The sequence below is a fragment of the Cynoglossus semilaevis genome, chromosome 16 (genome assembly GCF_000523025.1).
Source record: "Cynoglossus semilaevis isolate Cse_v1.0 chromosome 16, Cse_v1.0, whole genome shotgun sequence".
Classification (NCBI taxonomy): Eukaryota; Metazoa; Chordata; class Actinopteri; order Pleuronectiformes; family Cynoglossidae; genus Cynoglossus; species Cynoglossus semilaevis.
Genome location: NC_024322.1, coordinates 10048654 through 10065311, shown reverse-complemented (window position 1 = coordinate 10065311; position 16658 = coordinate 10048654). Strand labels below are relative to the sequence as shown.

General features: G+C 38.9%; 3 protein-coding genes across 3 annotated transcripts; 1 reads left to right on the top strand and 2 right to left on the bottom strand.

The window, feature by feature from the left end:
* Positions 1-98: 98 nt before the first annotated feature.
* Positions 99-4773, bottom strand: prmt2 (protein arginine methyltransferase 2). Its single transcript, XM_008328570.3, has 9 exons — positions 4302-4773; positions 3356-3547; positions 3063-3224; positions 2240-2404; positions 1961-2136; positions 1216-1345; positions 994-1130; positions 408-582; positions 99-226 (listed from the first exon to the last, which is right to left on the bottom strand). The coding sequence occupies exons 1-9, from the start codon at positions 4374-4376 to the stop codon at positions 194-196; spliced, it is 1245 nt and encodes a 414-aa protein (XP_008326792.2). The 5' UTR covers positions 4377-4773; the 3' UTR covers positions 99-193.
* A 192-nt stretch (positions 4774-4965) lies between these two features.
* Positions 4966-7371, bottom strand: ercc1 (excision repair cross-complementation group 1). Its single transcript, XM_008328571.3, has 9 exons — positions 7172-7371; positions 6527-6934; positions 6257-6360; positions 6043-6142; positions 5740-5816; positions 5533-5632; positions 5331-5402; positions 5173-5241; positions 4966-5093 (listed from the first exon to the last, which is right to left on the bottom strand). The coding sequence occupies exons 1-9, from the start codon at positions 7229-7231 to the stop codon at positions 5031-5033; spliced, it is 1053 nt and encodes a 350-aa protein (XP_008326793.1). The 5' UTR covers positions 7232-7371; the 3' UTR covers positions 4966-5030.
* Positions 7372-7504: 133 nt separating this feature from the next.
* Positions 7505-15841, top strand: sona (SON DNA and RNA binding protein a). The gene is made up of 10 exons (XM_008328572.3): positions 7505-7712; positions 8736-8821; positions 9018-9219; positions 9408-9481; positions 9577-11364; positions 11620-12019; positions 12256-12773; positions 12907-13376; positions 13717-13807; positions 14051-15841. The coding sequence occupies exons 2-9, from the start codon at positions 8794-8796 to the stop codon at positions 13789-13791; spliced, it is 3555 nt and encodes a 1184-aa protein (XP_008326794.1). The 5' UTR covers positions 7505-7712; positions 8736-8793; the 3' UTR covers positions 13792-13807; positions 14051-15841.
* The last annotated feature ends 817 nt before the right edge of the window (positions 15842-16658 follow it).

Sequence of the window (16658 nt, the reverse complement as noted above, 5' to 3'; positions counted from 1 at the left end):
GCTGAATCATCTGAGCCTAGAATTATCAGGTCTACCACAGGGCAGCTCCACAGTTCTGCCAGATGAGGATCCTTTCACTGCGATGCTTAATCTAATGTAATACGCCATCAGTGGTGGGCGGCAGCTGGCAGCACTCTGCATAACTGGCACTCAGTGGATTCTCATTGTTACAGATGATATTTTTGAGTTCTTGTCACCTCCACATGGGGAAACTCTTGGTCCCAGCCTATTGACACAAAAACAAAAGAGAACAAGTTGAAAGACACGTGAGCGATCTCGAACAATCTTGTGAGGTTTAACTTGTCAAACGGGATCATATTGATATCACTAATGTTTTCAAAGCAATCTCTCATGACTTAATGGATCAATATGTTTTGCCAGTGAGGTCATTTAGGGGAAATGTTTGCCTGGCAGCTGCTGGCATCCTTTGAGCTGCTGTTGATGTTCCAGTGCAGGGAAACGGTCATATGACGTCTCCAGACAGGGTTCCTGTGCAGGACAATGCTCCCACTGATGGAGTCTCCTTCATGCACGCTAACAGGACGGTCTGACATAAAGAGAGTCTGCTTCCAGTGTGTCGGCCTGAAGTGAAATAATAAAAAAAAGTGTTTACTTTTTAAAAGCCCACATTCAGTGACTTGTTTTCCAGAAAAAAATGTTTCATGACATACAATCAATCTGCATGAGCATAGAATACTATGTTTGTTTATGTTAATTAGTAATATTTTATAATTTTGTATAAAATAATTCATGTAAAATAAATGATAATTATGTCCAATGAAAACATAGTTTTAAAATGCCATTAAAATAGCCTTATATTTAGTGGCATTTAAACACATCTGAGGGGTTGGATACTGATCTACTGTTAAATCCTTCTCACTTCCTTAAACCCCAGCAGTACTGCTACTATTAACAGCTACTATTAAATGAACTTCTTTGTGCTATACTGGCGCTGTACTGTAGAGGATATAAGGGTCCATTTGGTTCACATACTCAGAGTGGGGGCCTGTGTCCAGCTGCACTGCTGTCCCTCCAGGCTCCATACTTTTAAAATCAACATTGAACCAGGCAGTGAAACCGTGGAAAGTTCCAGACCTGTCTATCCAGAATTGAAAGTGACCGTGCATTTCCTAGAAAATGAAACCACATTCATTCATTCAGAAAACTCAACATGTTCAGGCTTCATCAGTTTAAAAAACAAAACTTAAACTAAACCTCCAGGTCTTTCACTTGTAGAGTGTACATGTCCAACTGGATGACATCACAGGGTGTACTGAGGCAGTCGGTCGGGTCAATCAGATAACTGAACTTTGGTTTGGTGAAGAACTCCTGCTGGGCCAAAGACCTGCACAGACCACCACAGGAAAATATGTTTGTAGTCAAAGCCAATATGGATGATAAAAAAGATTATTATTAGTTATGAGTTTGTGTCACCTTGGGAAAAAAAAGTCAGATGGACATATTGAATATTTAAGGTATCTCAAGACTTTATAATACTCCTAATAATACCTTTCAGGTTGCCTGAACTTTTTTGTCACCTTTCGTACTACAGCACATTGACATGCCATTAGTTACTGCACTATGTGTCATTTGTGGTGCACAGTGAAGGTGACTGCAGCTGAGGTACTGGCTACTACAGAGTCACATTTACAAATACATCATCAAGGGACTTCATTTACATATTTTTTTTACTTTTGATGACCTAAATATGACAAGGGATGAAACATTTTATTGTTCATATATTTGACCAAAATGTGACTCGGTTGTTTGTATTGATTATAAAATTGCATAAAACCAATGCATATCCATATCTGTGTGATCTCAACTCTAAACTTTGAACATCACATTGGTAACTGTAACAAAATCAAGGAAAACCTTTTTTTCCTGTAACTTGTTAAATATGTCACCTTGATTCTTGTTTTAGATCATGGTCCTGTTCACAGTAACAAACAGCTCTTACTGCAGAGGAGTAAAATCCAGGCCATAGGGCCGCTCCCAGAAGTGCATTTTTTCTGAAAAGTAACTGTCTGCCTGACATGGCACCAGGGTGAGGGCTGCCGACGAGGGCCACATCACACCTCCTTCCTTCAGCCAGCGGTCACGTGCCAGCAGCACCGACTCTACCATGAACTCAAACTGTACCAAGAGAAAGGAGACAAAGAACCCATGAAGAATAATTAAAAAAAAACAACTAACAACTATCCACATCCTCACCTCACTGAAGTAAAATTAAAATTACCAGTAGGCAGTTACCCATCCACTCAGAAACTAGGACGTCCACCTGCCCAGGCAGCTCTATCTCTTCAGCTCGTCCCTGCAGGACTGAAACCACCTCTTCACAGTTGTTCTGCTTCACCAGCTTTTTGGTGTACTCTGCCATGGAACTTGCTTCTACAGCATATACCTGCAACACGCACAACACACATGGTATGAAAATACACTGCAGCGTTCAGCAATACTGTATAAAACACTCTAACCAGTAGATGGGAGTAGAGGCTCGCTAATAGGACATTTACGGTCTATTGTTTCTGATCTACGAGGGGTTTTGTATGTAGTTTGCAAGTTTGTTTTTTATCTGTTTTGACAATTTTGTCAGCAGTTAAAACAAAAATCCAGGTTGAACCTGTTATTGCAAAAGTGCCTATTACTGTACATGCCAGACGAGCAACACTTTTGTAAGACTACAGTTTGGTAACTAAAAGAGAACCACAACAGATTGACAATAGCCACGGAACAGCTGATGTTAGATAAAATAGGTTAAACATAGTTTAAAGCAGTAAAATATCTAGTGTAAAGTAGAAAAACATAGACAAACATTAACCTAAGGTTGCCAAAAACATTTAGCAAGGCTTGAAAAAATGTGAAATAGTCATATTATTATAAAATGGAAAAGATAATTTAGCAATATTTGCTTAATTAAATTGGTAAATTATCTTTTCAGGTTTTCTGTTCTGCTGAATAGACCTACTGAGCACAGGCCCAGGGACAGAGAACAAGCCTTTTACATATTTGTCCTTTAGTTGCACAATTTGTAGTTATCCCCGTCACCCGGTTGACATTACCATAGAGGGTTGAGCCAGTTGAGCACAGAAGAGGCTGATGATGCCAGTCCCACAGCCGAGGTCCATCATCACCTTATCCTTCAGAGAAGCACTGTTACTAATGATAACCTGCCGATAGGCCTCGGTACGACTCCTGTCTGCTAACATCTCCAGGTGTAGTTTCTGCATCAACAAAGTTTAAAAGGTTGTGGTTTAAACCCTTTAGGTTTGATTCAACATTCACATTATTTATTCTTGTTTTGTTGTTTTGAAGCAGCCTCCACCTTTACTACTTTACATAATAAGTTACTTACCAATGTTCCATAGCTGTCGAAGTATTCTTCATCCTGCCAGGGGTCCGGCATGGATGTGTCCTCTTCAGTAGCTCCACCGGGGCAAACATGGCTGGCAGGTATATAACCTATGACGCCACTCAGCTCTGCCCACCACCAGTCTGATGAAGGCTTAGCATGCACAAGCAGTCTGTCCCCATTGGCGAAAGCAAGCTTAAAAATAAAATCAACATGTTTGGTGGTCAAAATGGCTGACCATTGGTTTCACATTCATTAAAAAAAAAACTTTTTTTCGTTCTTCTTATTATGACACTGAAATTAAAATTCGCCTAGTACAACTTTTTCTTGACTTGTTTAAGGTAATGTGACCTATAGAAACTTTTCCAACAATTCAAGTCTGCAGTTGTGCAGTCATATTTGTAGCAATGTCTTTAATATTTTACAACATAAAAACAAGTAATTACAGTGTGTTTATATAGATTTTGTGTTGATTGTCTAAGGGTATTTAGGGCTTCGTCTGTCAGGTGAAGTAAATATACAAAATAGTTTGATTACCACTGCATAGCTTATCCATTCATTATATACCAGATATTTATTTGCAATGTCACCGGAGGGATGGGGGTTTCCCAGGTGTCCACGGGCGATGGCGGTGGTACACCCCGGAATTCACACTCACATTCATACGTATATTTTGTTTATGTTCAATCAAACTAATCTCCTAGTAATTATGTTTTTAGATTGTTCGAGGAAACCGGAGTTAACCTACGAAAAACATTTTACTGCTGGTTTATATGCTGCTAATAATTCCGGTTCCGCTGTAGGAGATGATTTTTTTTTTTTCTTATTTCTTTTGAGTTAACTGTATAATATGGTGCCCCACTTTGTCTGGAGATATTAATTGTTTAGAGGCGCCACTGCTGAGAGGTGTTTTTTTCCCTCAAAACTGAGAAGCTGGGCAGGTCCAAACCTGATCGCTGCCATTTCCAGTGAAGTCGGACAGAGCAATAACCTCAATAGGAAACTCTTCGTCTTCTGACTGCATGGCTCGCTTTATTTTAGTTACTTTAGAATTATGCGCCGCATCATAACACACAAATCACAGTGAAAACATCTTCACATCACACACTCGAGCTGCATTTACACACTTCCTGTTTTGACGTCACGTAAAGAATTGCGATGCCTTCCTGACCGTCGTTAATAACAGAACATCGCTATTTCTTCCGAAAAGGCATTGAAAAACAGAGGCAGATCAAATAATGTACAACATTTAGATAAAGAAAAAAAGGATATCTTAACGGCAATTGTTGATTATGTGTTTTTGTACCGTGTAAATCTAAAATCCTCTTACCATTTGAAAGTGTAACACACTTCCGGATTTTGCGAGGATTCGCGGTAGCACGTAAAAGCAGCACCGTTCTAAAAGAGCTTCAGAAGTGTAAAAATTTATTTTTTTAATCCCCAAGTTACCAGAAGGATAACATGACACTTGGCTAATTATGTAATAAGAGTTCATGATAAATATTCCATAGCATGTATTGTAAAATATATAAATTCTCTTTCTTTCTTTTTTTACAAAACAGCAACAAATATTTATAAAATATATAACATACACTTTTCAAGTTCATATTTTGAAATGCTCAATCATGCTTTGACCAACTCCATGTGTTGTGTCATTGGTTTTTTTTTGTCAGAGGGTTCAGCTGTCCTTTGTTTTTGACTTCAGAAAAGGTTTGTGAAGCACATCATAGAGCCGTCTTGCCTGTGAACACAAAATATCAACATGTTTTAATTCTGTCCCATCTCTGCATTAAAATGCTACACCCTGAATCATCACCTACTTTTTGTGGACCAAGACCTGGACAAAGAACCAGGTCGTCCTTAGATGCACCGACGATTCCCTCTATAGACTATAAAGACGACAGCCAAGTGAAGATAGGTACTGTGCAAAAACAGCAAATGGGCTAAAAATAATTTCTTTATTTTAAGTGGTACTTACCGAAAAAGTGGACAATAAAGTAATGGCATCTGTCTTATTTATGGACTTAACAGTGGTCAGACAGTCTGTAACCTTAAACAAACATAGATATCTAGTCAGCACTGCTTTGTTCAAAGCTTAAAAAACACAGCAAAACTGTGGTGGAAGTTTTTAGCCTGCCCCATAATAAAAGATAATATTGTATACACCCTTTTTGGATTACCTTTGAGAGGTAGTCCTTTTCAACTTGCTCCTTTAGCAAATCTGCTGGTTTCTTTTCATATGATTTATATGTTTCTAGGTATCGCCCTGCCTCCTCTGGGCTTCAAAAATCGACAGAACGGAAACATATGGGATAATGAAATAGTTAATTTTACTATTTTATGTCTTTGTCCTGGAATCAAATCCTAAATCTCTAGGCAGGACTTACCTCCAAGCCAAGATGAGTGTGCAGTCAGCCATGATACAGATGCGGGCCAACTCCTTCAATGCATGATGGGGATCTTTCTATAATGTGAACAATGCCATGTTTGTATTTCTGTTGTGTATTTTAATGGTCTAATACCCCATTATTACAGTTTTATTTTATGCTGTATAACAACATACTGTTTCAAATTAGAAAACCAAAGGATTCAATCAAAGGTTTGCAAAAAGGTTAGCAAGATTAACATTTTTAATTTAATAAAAAATATGTTGTAAGAGAATGTCTGTAAGAGAAATATTCTGAACTTACCACATCCACTTGTACCAGTAAAACTCTCAGGGTGAATGACTGTCCAAGTTGTTTCAGCCTTTCGTGTATGTAGTTTGGATTGAGGTTGTGGTATCTCAGACTATCTCAGAGCCAACCCAGAACACAACAGAATAAAACAGGAATAAAAAACAAAGATAAAATTCGCATCTTAAAAACAAATAAAAACTACTATTTTGTAAAGGCATAAACTCACCTGAGAAAAAGAGCACATGTTGTCTGCCCCAACACATAATCTGGTACAACATCACCAAATTCCCAGGGGACATTTCTCACAAACTTCAAGATAGGATTTCCCCTCTGTTGATAGAAAGACATGCTGATATAGTTTGGATCTTTTACGTCATGACAATAGCCTGAATAGCCCAGTAGCACTCAGTCAACTCTTATTACTTTGTCAGTAATTGCAATATTAGAAGATTTAAATAAGCTGTACATTACTACATTATATACATACTATATTTACCTGTCTGGGACTGACTATAATGCTGCTTCCAGACCCTAAAGGTTTTGGTCCCAGACTGAGGTTTGCATCTTTTTGTTCTGTCCCATCTAACCGTGTCTCCTTTGTCTCAGGTCCATTAAATCCACTTTCAGTCCCGTCTATGCAATTTTGTTCCGTTTCACATTTAGATGAGGTAGATGACACAGATACAGGCTCGATTCGTTTTTCACAAATGACCCCAGCATTATTGGTCCGAGAAGAATTTGGAGGTGGGGGCTCTCTTTGACGTATAGCGGCCACATTGGAGTTTTTCTGGACAATATATTGTGCATATGATGTAGGGTTGTCCAAAGATGAAGGAGCAGACTTTGAGGAGGAAGTGGTTGAAGTGACTTGTCCTTTGGATGAAGACACAAAATAGGACTTAGGCTGAAAGACAACAATACGGAAGAGGATGTTTGAGAATCGAGGATTTATTTATAAAACCGTACAGAATTATATATTTTACAGACAGTATACAGGTATCTCCACATAATGTTAATGTATTCCTTGATTTAAACGTCTGAATTTACAATGTGAGATGAAAAAAAGTAAAATATGCCGCGTGTTAGCTAGACAGCTATTTGTCCGCTGCTAACTGGGTTAGAATAAATGTGGTATACCAACCGGTGTTCTTTCTTTGGTGAAAGCAGTGTCATCAAAGTTGATGTTAAATCGCTTGCTCATTTCTCTATATAAATTAGTTGTATTTCTCAATGAATATGGTTCACAAGAAAGAGAGCGAGGTGATGACTGTATCGAATGAATAGCAAAATCACAAGTTCCGGTCACCCTCCTCCAGAATAAAAGTACCAAACAAAACCACAATGAACTTTCCTTGCTTTGTGTGATTTTCTATATTGGGTATTCCTTCTTTCGGCTTTAAGTAAATTCGTTCTCGTTTTTTTCTTTCTCCATTTTCCATTGTTATTTAAACCGGGTTCCTTTATGTCTTCAGTTGGTTCTACGGAGTGGGGTTACCAAGGAGACTGATGCCGCCATTCAAACCGCGCAGCTTGGCATGCTGGGAAACATTTCCCATCATGGCGGGTCAGTAGCTCTGCTAACGTTAGCATATTCAGATATTGTTTGCTTTCGCATGTTGCAGGAAGCCCGTGACCTGGACCAATCTTCTTCTTAGAAACGGCAAACAGCTTCTACAACCGGGGTAAATATGTCATGGGCACATTACATTTGTTAATGTGCGTAGAAATACCGTTTGAGTACAGTGTTAACGGGTCAATGTATTATCGACCAGCTACTTTACTAGGAACGAGCGAGCTACGTTTAGTCAGCGGTGATTTTGTAGCTTAATCGTTTGGCCCTCGTTCTGCAATTGGGATGTCGCACTGGTGGTAAAAAGTTATGTGTGCCAGGAATTGATGAAATATTGTTCAGTGTCGGCGAAAGGGCTTCCGACCAAATAATTTTGATAAGGTTTTATCCACTTGTGCTAGTCATTTAGCTTGTGTTTGTTGCAGTGCAATAAGCATGGATGCTAACCGGAGCATAGGTTGTGCAGGCCTGAGTCTGTTTGGCCTTATCTCGCGTTCATAAGAACTCACACATTAGTTGTAGTGCTTATGTTGTATCTGTTTTTCGTTTCCCATTCACAAACATTAAAGTATTGTTGTCTAAAGAAGCATTTTTGGTTACACAGGCCGAATAGACTAATATTGCACTGAATATTAAATAACACGTTGGCAGCCAAACTACTGAGTTGCATTCATCATCAGCTTCATTGGATGCGTTTGTTAACGTGTTAATTAGCGGGTTACATGTTCATAATTACTACTGTTTGTTGTAACAGGCTGGTGTCAAAGGTAATTTTAAACTTAAGTTAGGTTATCCGCCGTCGCTGATTTGGCTATTGTACGAATTTGGGTTTAAAGTACTGCTGGAAAAAAGCACACGTATTTATCTTGGTATGCTGTATTGGTTACTGTTAAACACGTATAAGCGTATTTAATGTATTTAATTTAAATGGAATCCAGCGTTCAATTTAAAAATAGTGCAGACCCGGATGCAGATCCAATTATTTATTATCAGCAATATATATATGGCTGCAAGCAATAACAGCCCACCCTCATTTAATTTTAAAAGTAACATAGAAATAATGTTGAAATTATTTGTTGATCACTGTCCAAAATACACATTTTTATAAACCCATTATGGTCTTTGAAATTTTTAGGCAAGGAAGCAACAAAACCGTGGCATTAGTTTTTAGCTGAATCAAGAAGAGGAGCGTCATGGAATATTCAGTGGACATACCAACAGGTGAGTTAACATCAAGAAGACAGAAATATATATTGTATATGTATGTATTTTCATTTATAGATATATATACTCTCACACACACAAATGTGTTTATGTATGTCTGTGTGTAAAATGTCTCATTGGTAGGGATTATTTTAGATTATATGCTTTTTCCAATGGGTGTATGACTTGAGTAATTACCTTCTGTACTGTATAGGTGAAGATGAGACTGTTGAAAAAGATGACATAAATGAAGCAAAGGAGGCACCCTCCAAGAAAAACAAAAAGCACAAGAAACACAAAAGCAAGAAAAAGAAGAGGAGAAGGAAAGGAGAAAGGGAGAGCAGCTCAGAAACTGGTGCTGAGTCTGACACTGAACCACAACCTCCACTACGACCTGTCCGGACCACCAGAGCCAGGTAGGGAGAACCTAAAATTACTTCTGATGCTGTAAAACAACAAACTCCTTCTATTGTCCACATGACTGATAAGCTTTTACCTTGTTGCCTGTTTTTAAATTATTCTATAAAAGTAAAGAGAGCAGTACTTTGCGCATAATGTTTTATTTCTGTCGGTGATTTTTTGTTTATCTCAACACTGATTTTAGTGCCAAATTAGCAGCAGCCACAGGAGCTGGAGATCCTACTGCACTGATGGAAGAGAGTAAGAAAAATGTAAATGGTAAGTTTGTCATTGTTACATACACACATATACACTTTCCTCTAAGTGGTTCATTTTTTAATCATCATTTCTCCACTCCAACTGTGTGAAAACAGAGAGTGATACAAAATATAAGAAACACAAAAGACATGCAGCCAAAAAGAAGAAAAAGAAGAGGAAGAAAGATGAGAAGCCAGAAAAGAAATCCCCATCTCGCTCTGCATCTGAAAGCAGCTCTGCCTCAGGCTCTGAATCTGAGGGTGAAGATGTTAAAGGAGCTTGTGATAGTAAATACTCTCCAGTTGCTGTGTCCCACCAACAAGAACCAGTGTCCAAACTGGGTTTAAAAAGCAAACAAGGAGATGAGAAAGAAGTTCCCATACTCTCACAGACACCTGAACGTCCTGGAGTTAAGAAAGATGAAAATGCAAAAACAGATGTGTCACCAAGTGAAAGAAAGGACAGCAACACCAATGGATCAGAAATGCTTCCTTGTCCAGGTCTGAATGAGGACACCAACACAGATGCAGGACGTGTTAAGCTGGAGGCTAGTCATGACCATGGTACGTTTAGCCATGCCCAAGAACTGCCCGACATCATCCCAAAACAGGAAGGGGCTAATTCAAGAGATGACTGCAGCGTAAAAGAGAACACCATTTCAGTTCAAAGGTCAAATATCACAGAAATTGATATTCCTATGCCCAAGTCCCCCTCCCCTCCAAGAGAAATGGACATAAGAAAATCAGGGTCGAGCCACAGTCGGTCACCAACACCTATAAGGCAGCAATCTAGTGGTCAAACTTCTTTAGCAACAATGACAGAGGAGCATTCAAGAGCCCATTCCAGGTCACCTTTAAATGAAAAACAGCCACCCGCTCTTCAGAGAGAGAAGTCAACCTCTGAATCCCCTAAACCCAGAAAAAAATCTCTGTCCCCCTTGCCTAAGTCAAAGAGAGCTGGCTATAGGTCAAGGTCTGCCTCTCGCTCCCTTACACCCAAAATGAGGGTAACAGATTCCCCAAGGAAGTCAAAGTCTCCTAGAAGACGAAAGAACTCCATATCTGTCTCCCCAAAAAGACGTAGGAGTCCCTCTCCAAAAAAGGTTTCACGGTCTCCCAGACGTGGAGGTCGTAGGTCTCGCTCCATGTCTCGATCGCCAAGAAAAAATCGGAGGTCGATATCGCGCTCCCGTGGCACTAGGCGCTCAAGGACCAGATCTCCCAAAAGGGGGGCTGCCGTTGGTAGGCGCTCACGGTCACGCTCCATTACTAGAACACATCGGTCTCGCTCAAGATCTAGACGGCCAGTTCGTCGCTCTCGGTCACGGACACCAGTAAGACGAGCAGGTGGGCGGCGTTCCAGGAGTCGATCCATGTCTCGTCGTCGTAGATCCCCACCACCAAGATCTCGTCGCTCCCGGTCAATCCGTAGGAGTAGAAGGACTCGGTCACGTTCCATAGGAGCTGTTAAACGCAGCCGTCGCTCAAGGTCAAGAAGCCCCCGCAAACGTTCCAAATCCAGAAGCCCTCCTCCCAGGCGTCGGTCAAAATCCCGGTCACCAGTCAAAAAGCATTCAAGGTCTCCTGCAAGGAGGACACGTTCTCCAAGACCAAGCAAACGCTCCCAATCACGTTCATTGTCTCGAAAACGCATGTCAAAGTCACATTCACCATTGCCTGGCAAAAGGAGGTTTAAATCTCCTAAGAAGACAGCAAAAAGATCCAAGTCAAAATCCCCCTCACCGTGCTTGGACAGATCCAAATCCAGGTCGGTTTCAAGTGATAGGCAGTCAAATAGCTCTTCTCCAGCCAGATCTACATCATCGTCTCCTATTAAAGAAAAGATTCTCCCTCCAGACCCTGAGGCTACATCTGAAAAGGCTGAAGGACTTTCAGTTCCCACAGGTCAGATTTGGCAATTATAATGTTGTGTTTTAAGTTAGACTGCCATTTTTATAGTTTTGACAGTTCTGCACAGTTTTGAGTGATCAAGCTAATCATTACTGATAAAGAAATTGTGATATACTTATGCATATATTTTTTTATCCCTCAACCCAAGCTCTGTTAAAAGATGTTAGTAATGTAAATGTTGAATCCTTGTAGTTTCTTCTGTTTAAAATCTGGTTCTTTTCTATCTGTATTTATTCTTTCACCAAACAGGTAGCTGGAAGCCTTTGGCTTCAGCTGATGACAGTCCCAAAATAGGCAGCTCTTCAAATATATTTCCAGAACAGTCTGCTCCCAACCACGACTTGGTTCAGAAACAGTGTCCTAACTCATCAATTGAACGAGAAATATCTAGGTCCAGGTCTGGATCACATGAGAAAGACCCTGAAGGATCAGCTGGTTCAGACGGTTCTGTTAAAGATGATGATTCTTCTCCTCCAGCTAAAACAACAACCAAATGCCACAGCAGCTCTTCGGTCTCACCATCTCCAAAGGTGCAAAAAAAGCAATTGTCCAAGTCACAGTCACCAGTGGATGAAAGAAAACTTTCACGCTCAACGCCATCGCCTCGAAGATCACCGTCTAAGTCAAAATCCAGGAGAAAAGAATCCAGGTTTGTAGAATCACGGTGCATGCTTAAACAATGTTAATTATGTCTTTACTTCATTAGGCATAATTAAAAATTTTATTATATAAATATACAGTGTATATATGAACTAGTGTGTGTGTGTGTGTGTATATATATATATATACACACACTACTTAATACTAGTTAATATATATATATAAAACTTGTCCAGAAAATGTGCGTTGTTGCATTCATCAGTGTTATTAATTGTCCTTCTTCAGATCCAAGACTCCCTTGAGGAAAAGAGAGTCTACTTCCCCGTCAGAAAAAAAGAAGCGGCGGTCTAAATCACCTGCCCGGAGGAGGCGCTCTCGATCTGTCATACGGCGTAAGCGTTCGCACTCCAAGTCACGAACCAGAGTGCGACGATCCAAGTCACGAAGTCCAACTAGGAAAAGGCGATCCCGAAGCCGTTCAACCAACACTCGAGGAAGGAGAAGATCAAAGTCCACAGACAGAAACAAACGATCCAAGAGCCGATCTACTGGCCGGAGAAAAAGGTCTAGGTCTGGAGACAGAAGCAGGCGGTCCAGGTCTCGTTCTTCTGATCGCAGACGCAGGTCTAGATCGAGAGGTCGAGGAAGACGCCCAGTGTTTCGTAGTCGTTCATTTGACAGAAGAGACAGGTGGAAAAGGGAACCAAGCCATTCTCCAGTTCTCATACTCCGCAAACAACGTCGCTCAGGGTCTCGAACAAGGCGTAGCACCAGTAAAAGTCCGCCACGATTAACAGAACTAGGTAAAACAACCTAAAGATGATCTTATCTATCCATGCAATATCTTTTGAGTTTAAGTATAGACATTTGTTTTACATTTTGTTTGTACTGAATATTTCCATTTTTTAAGTCTGTATTGTTTTTTGTTTTTTCCAGATAAGGACCAACTGCTTGAGATAGCTAAGGCTAATGCTGCTGCTATGTGTGCTAAAGCTGGAGTTCCTATTCCTGAGAGTCTTCGGCCCAAAGCCATCCTCCAGCTTCCTTTACCTACGCCATCTCCTACCCCCCTCTCCCTGCCACTCCCATTACCCCTCCCAATGGGAATGGGTATGCCCAACATGGGTCCAATGGGCTTACCCAATATTCCAGGAATACCTAGCATGTCAAACATGACCATGAGTGCAGCAATGGCAAGTATGACAGCAGCTACTATGACGGCAGCGTTGACCAACATGGGTGCTCTGGCGGCAATGCCCCCACTTGCCCCACTTCCTACCATCACAAACAAGCCTCCACCATGCCTTGCTCCACCAGCACCAGCCCTTAACCTGGATCACATTGAGGAAGCAAAGAGGAAGGTCACTCAACAAGCAAATATACACACCATTAAGGAGCTCACTGAGGTAATTTCTTTTTCACCATTTTATAAACCAGATGGTAACATGGCTGAATTAAATTTTTTCTTTGCTAAGGTAGTTGATATAGACTTTTTTCAGTCCTACTTTGTCTTTCTTTCAAGTTATTTGCTCTGCATATAAGCGTTGAGTTACTTCAATTTAAATCTAACTTCGATGCTGAATTCATCCTAAATCTTTCTCTAAAACTTTTTGCCTATCGAACAAAGGTTCAAGTGAATTACTGAGCTACAGATACACCTCTCATTGCCAGTTTTCAAGTTTACGTAGTAATTTATGGTAGAATATTTGTGCCAGTAACACATTTCTCTTCTCTTTTCCTCTATAGAAATGTAAGATGATTGCGAATAGCAAGGAGGAGATGGCCATTGCTAAGCCACATGTCTCGGATGATGAAAGCTAGTGGTGCCAAGTCTTTGGTAAAATTTCTTTTTATTCCTTCTTTTTAACATTTTCCCAACAAAATTAGAGGGAACTATAACCTGTCATTTAGGATGGTGGTGCAATGACTCAGTCAAAGAAAACAAATCCTCTTTACTCTACAGCTTGTTTAGTCTTATGCCTTAATGAATACCAGAGTTGTTTTCTAGACATTTGATTGTTGTCTGAGTTATTTGTAGGTAATTGTTCTAACTTTTGACATGGGTCTCCTCTGCACACAGGCCCTGTCAACAAGACTGAAGGAAAAAGTAAAACATGCGCAACAGGAAAGTGTTTCCTTTGCCAGCCTGGTAGACCCTAGATAAGATTAGTATCCCAGTCACCACAGTTGTAATATAGAGAGCACCAGAACATGCCATTGCCCTTTCTCTCCCCAATTTTGCTCGTGTGACATGGTGTAAATGGCAGCCTGTAACCTCTGATACCACTGAGAGAACTGGACATACCATAAACATGTATGCACAGTTTTTGGGCTGTGTGTAAAGTGTGTGTGTGTGTGTGTATATATGGACTTTGGCCACCTACCCCTCACTGTTGCTGCTGGTTAAAGCAGCCTTTGTTGCTGAAGAGAAAACGAACCAAACTAACTAGTTGCTTAAGTGTTTGTTTTGTAAAAGATCACTTTCTCTAAATTTATTTTACTATTATGCTTTTATGATTGGGGTGGTTTTCAGATTGCTTCTTTGTTCTGCTGTATTCTCTTGGTTACCTCTAGTCTTCATTTTTACTAATAAATAATGCAGATGTCGTTCTGCTAGGTCCTCACTCATGATTTGTTTTCCTATGTCTTGGTCTCACTGAAAAAGAGCATCAACGTGTGCATTGTTCTGTAACAAGGTGCCATATCTATCTGTTATGATAGAAGGGAATTTTGTTTTATTCAAAATATTGCTTTGAGTTTTAGCCATCAATCAGAGATGATTTAAAAATTGTCCTTTCCTGGGTGTAAATTTTCCCATTGTTTGATTTGGACTAAAGTATTGCTTTTCTGTCTTTTTCATCTATTATCATTTAAATGATAATTTCTTCTTTCATCCTAATATACATTACAGGTTATTGTTTTTTACAATGTAGGATTTTATTTTATACTTGATGAAACATTTGAAGCTTTCCACAGTTGTTGGATTGGTTTGTTATATTTAGCTGTGTGATAATTATCATTACATTTGGACCTTAATGAAAGACTTACGTTATACTTGAAGCTAAAAAAAAACAAATGTGAAAATACCCAATTGGTTTTTAGAGTTGAATGAAAGCAACTTCTGGTTTTCCTAGGTGGGAAAATAAATTATTTTCTGTCAAAGATGTTTAATGAGAACACAGTTTATACCATTCCCACTAATATTTACACATACCTAGCTTTATTAAACAGAAGCTGACCAATTTCTTGTATTGGTTTAGAGAAAGTGAAAAGGTGAGAGTTTTTGGCTTTGACCTTGTTTGTCTTGGACAATCACATATTGTCCTGGCCTTTTCCTCCGTTTTTCACCCCCTTGTATCTAATGTTATCTCTTTATCACTGATTCAAGGTGAATAATTATTAAAACAATCTCTTAAGGCCTTCACGGTTAAATTATATGGTTGACATGCACTCTGTCCAATGGTGAGAGCTTTGTGATGCTGCCGTGATGTTTTCCACTAACAAGTGAAACTTGGTTTTTAAAAACTGCCAGACATCATACATTTTTTAGATTTTGTAAAATCTTGCACTTGTGACCTTTTTTTTTCCCAAAACAAATTTAAATATTCCTGGCTTCTTCCTCCCTTGTCATTTTCTACACCCAGTACTGCTGGACTGAGAAAGGGTTTGTGAAACTGTACCTATATTTACTTTCTCTCAAAGACATTGGACTGGACTGATTCCCTGCAAAAAAAACAAAAAAAAAACCTCTTTTAATGAGAAAAGAAGAAAATACGTTTTAGCATTCATTTTGGTCATTTCAATACTGCATTGCTTGCTTTGTACATAAACGTATTGACGATTATTAAAAACCTCAATGATCTGTAGTAAATATTGTCCCTTTTTGATATATGAGCTTTTCACAAGGTTCCCACTGTTTACCTGAAATTATTTTTCAGGACATTTTCAGCTGCTACCAAGAGTTATTACATCATACACTAACAAATTCATCTGCCCCCTGATTCTGTTGAAGTGTTCTTTTCTATAGTTGTTACTTTCATATACAGCATTGTTTCTATTTAATTCTGACAAATCTATCACAGAATAATGTATATATATGTGTTTATATATGTGTATATATATATATATATGTGTGTATATATATATATATATATATATACATATGTGTGTAAATATATATATATATATATATATATTTATATATATATATGTATATATATATGTTTTAGTTTTTCACCAAAAATGACTCAAAGTTTACATTTTGACAGTTTCATAAAAACAAATTTCTGAAAGTGTTCTCTAAATGGCCCAATTTGATGAGAAACATGAAAGGAAAAGATAACATTTTGAAAAATAGTTTTACAGAAATTTTCGTCAAAATATTAGTTTTTGCCAAAACATGTTCAATCTTATTTGATGAGAAACATGCAGAAAAGATACAATTTTGAGTGTTTTTTTTTTCCAATAATTTTCATCAAAATCTTTGGCCATCTCACAACGACACGTGAAACAAGGATTTTTCAGAAAATTGAAAAAATATTTATTTTACCAAGACATTTTTCAAAATGCTCTTATTTGATGAGAAACATGCAGAAAAGATATAATTCTTTCTGTGATTTTTATTTATTTTTTGCATTTTTTCACATGTTGAGTGTCTTGAGTGTTAGGCTATAGTAAGGCATGTTTTG

What these genes read in the sequence shown, in the direction of transcription:
- ercc1 (XM_008328571.3), bottom strand. Translation starts at nt 7,231, where the DNA reads ATGAGCAAGCGATTTAACATCAACTTTGATGACACTGCTTTCACCAAA. An exon ending in TCACCAAAGAAAGAACACCG is followed by an intron (nt 6,935 to 7,171) that starts GTTGGTATACCA and finishes GTTGTCTTTCAG; the next exon opens with CCTAAGTCCTATTTTGTGTC. An exon ending in CAGGTCTTGGTCCACAAAAA is followed by an intron (nt 5,094 to 5,172) that starts GTAGGTGATGAT and finishes TTGTGTTCACAG; the next exon opens with GCAAGACGGCTCTATGATGT.
- sona (XM_008328572.3), top strand. Translation starts at nt 8,794, where the DNA reads ATGGAATATTCAGTGGACATACCAACAG. An exon ending in GTCCGGACCACCAGAGCCAG is followed by an intron (nt 9,220 to 9,407) that starts GTAGGGAGAACC and finishes CACTGATTTTAG; the next exon opens with TGCCAAATTAGCAGCAGCCA. An exon ending in GAGTAAGAAAAATGTAAATG is followed by an intron (nt 9,482 to 9,576) that starts GTAAGTTTGTCA and finishes GTGTGAAAACAG; the next exon opens with AGAGTGATACAAAATATAAG.
- prmt2 (XM_008328570.3), bottom strand. Translation starts at nt 4,376, where the DNA reads ATGCAGTCAGAAGACGAAGAGTTTCCTATTGAGGTTATTGCTCTGTCC. An exon ending in TCGACAGCTATGGAACATTG is followed by an intron (nt 3,225 to 3,355) that starts GTAAGTAACTTA and finishes TTGTTGATGCAG; the next exon opens with AAACTACACCTGGAGATGTT. An exon ending in GACACAGGCCCCCACTCTGA is followed by an intron (nt 583 to 993) that starts GTATGTGAACCA and finishes ATTTCACTTCAG; the next exon opens with GCCGACACACTGGAAGCAGA.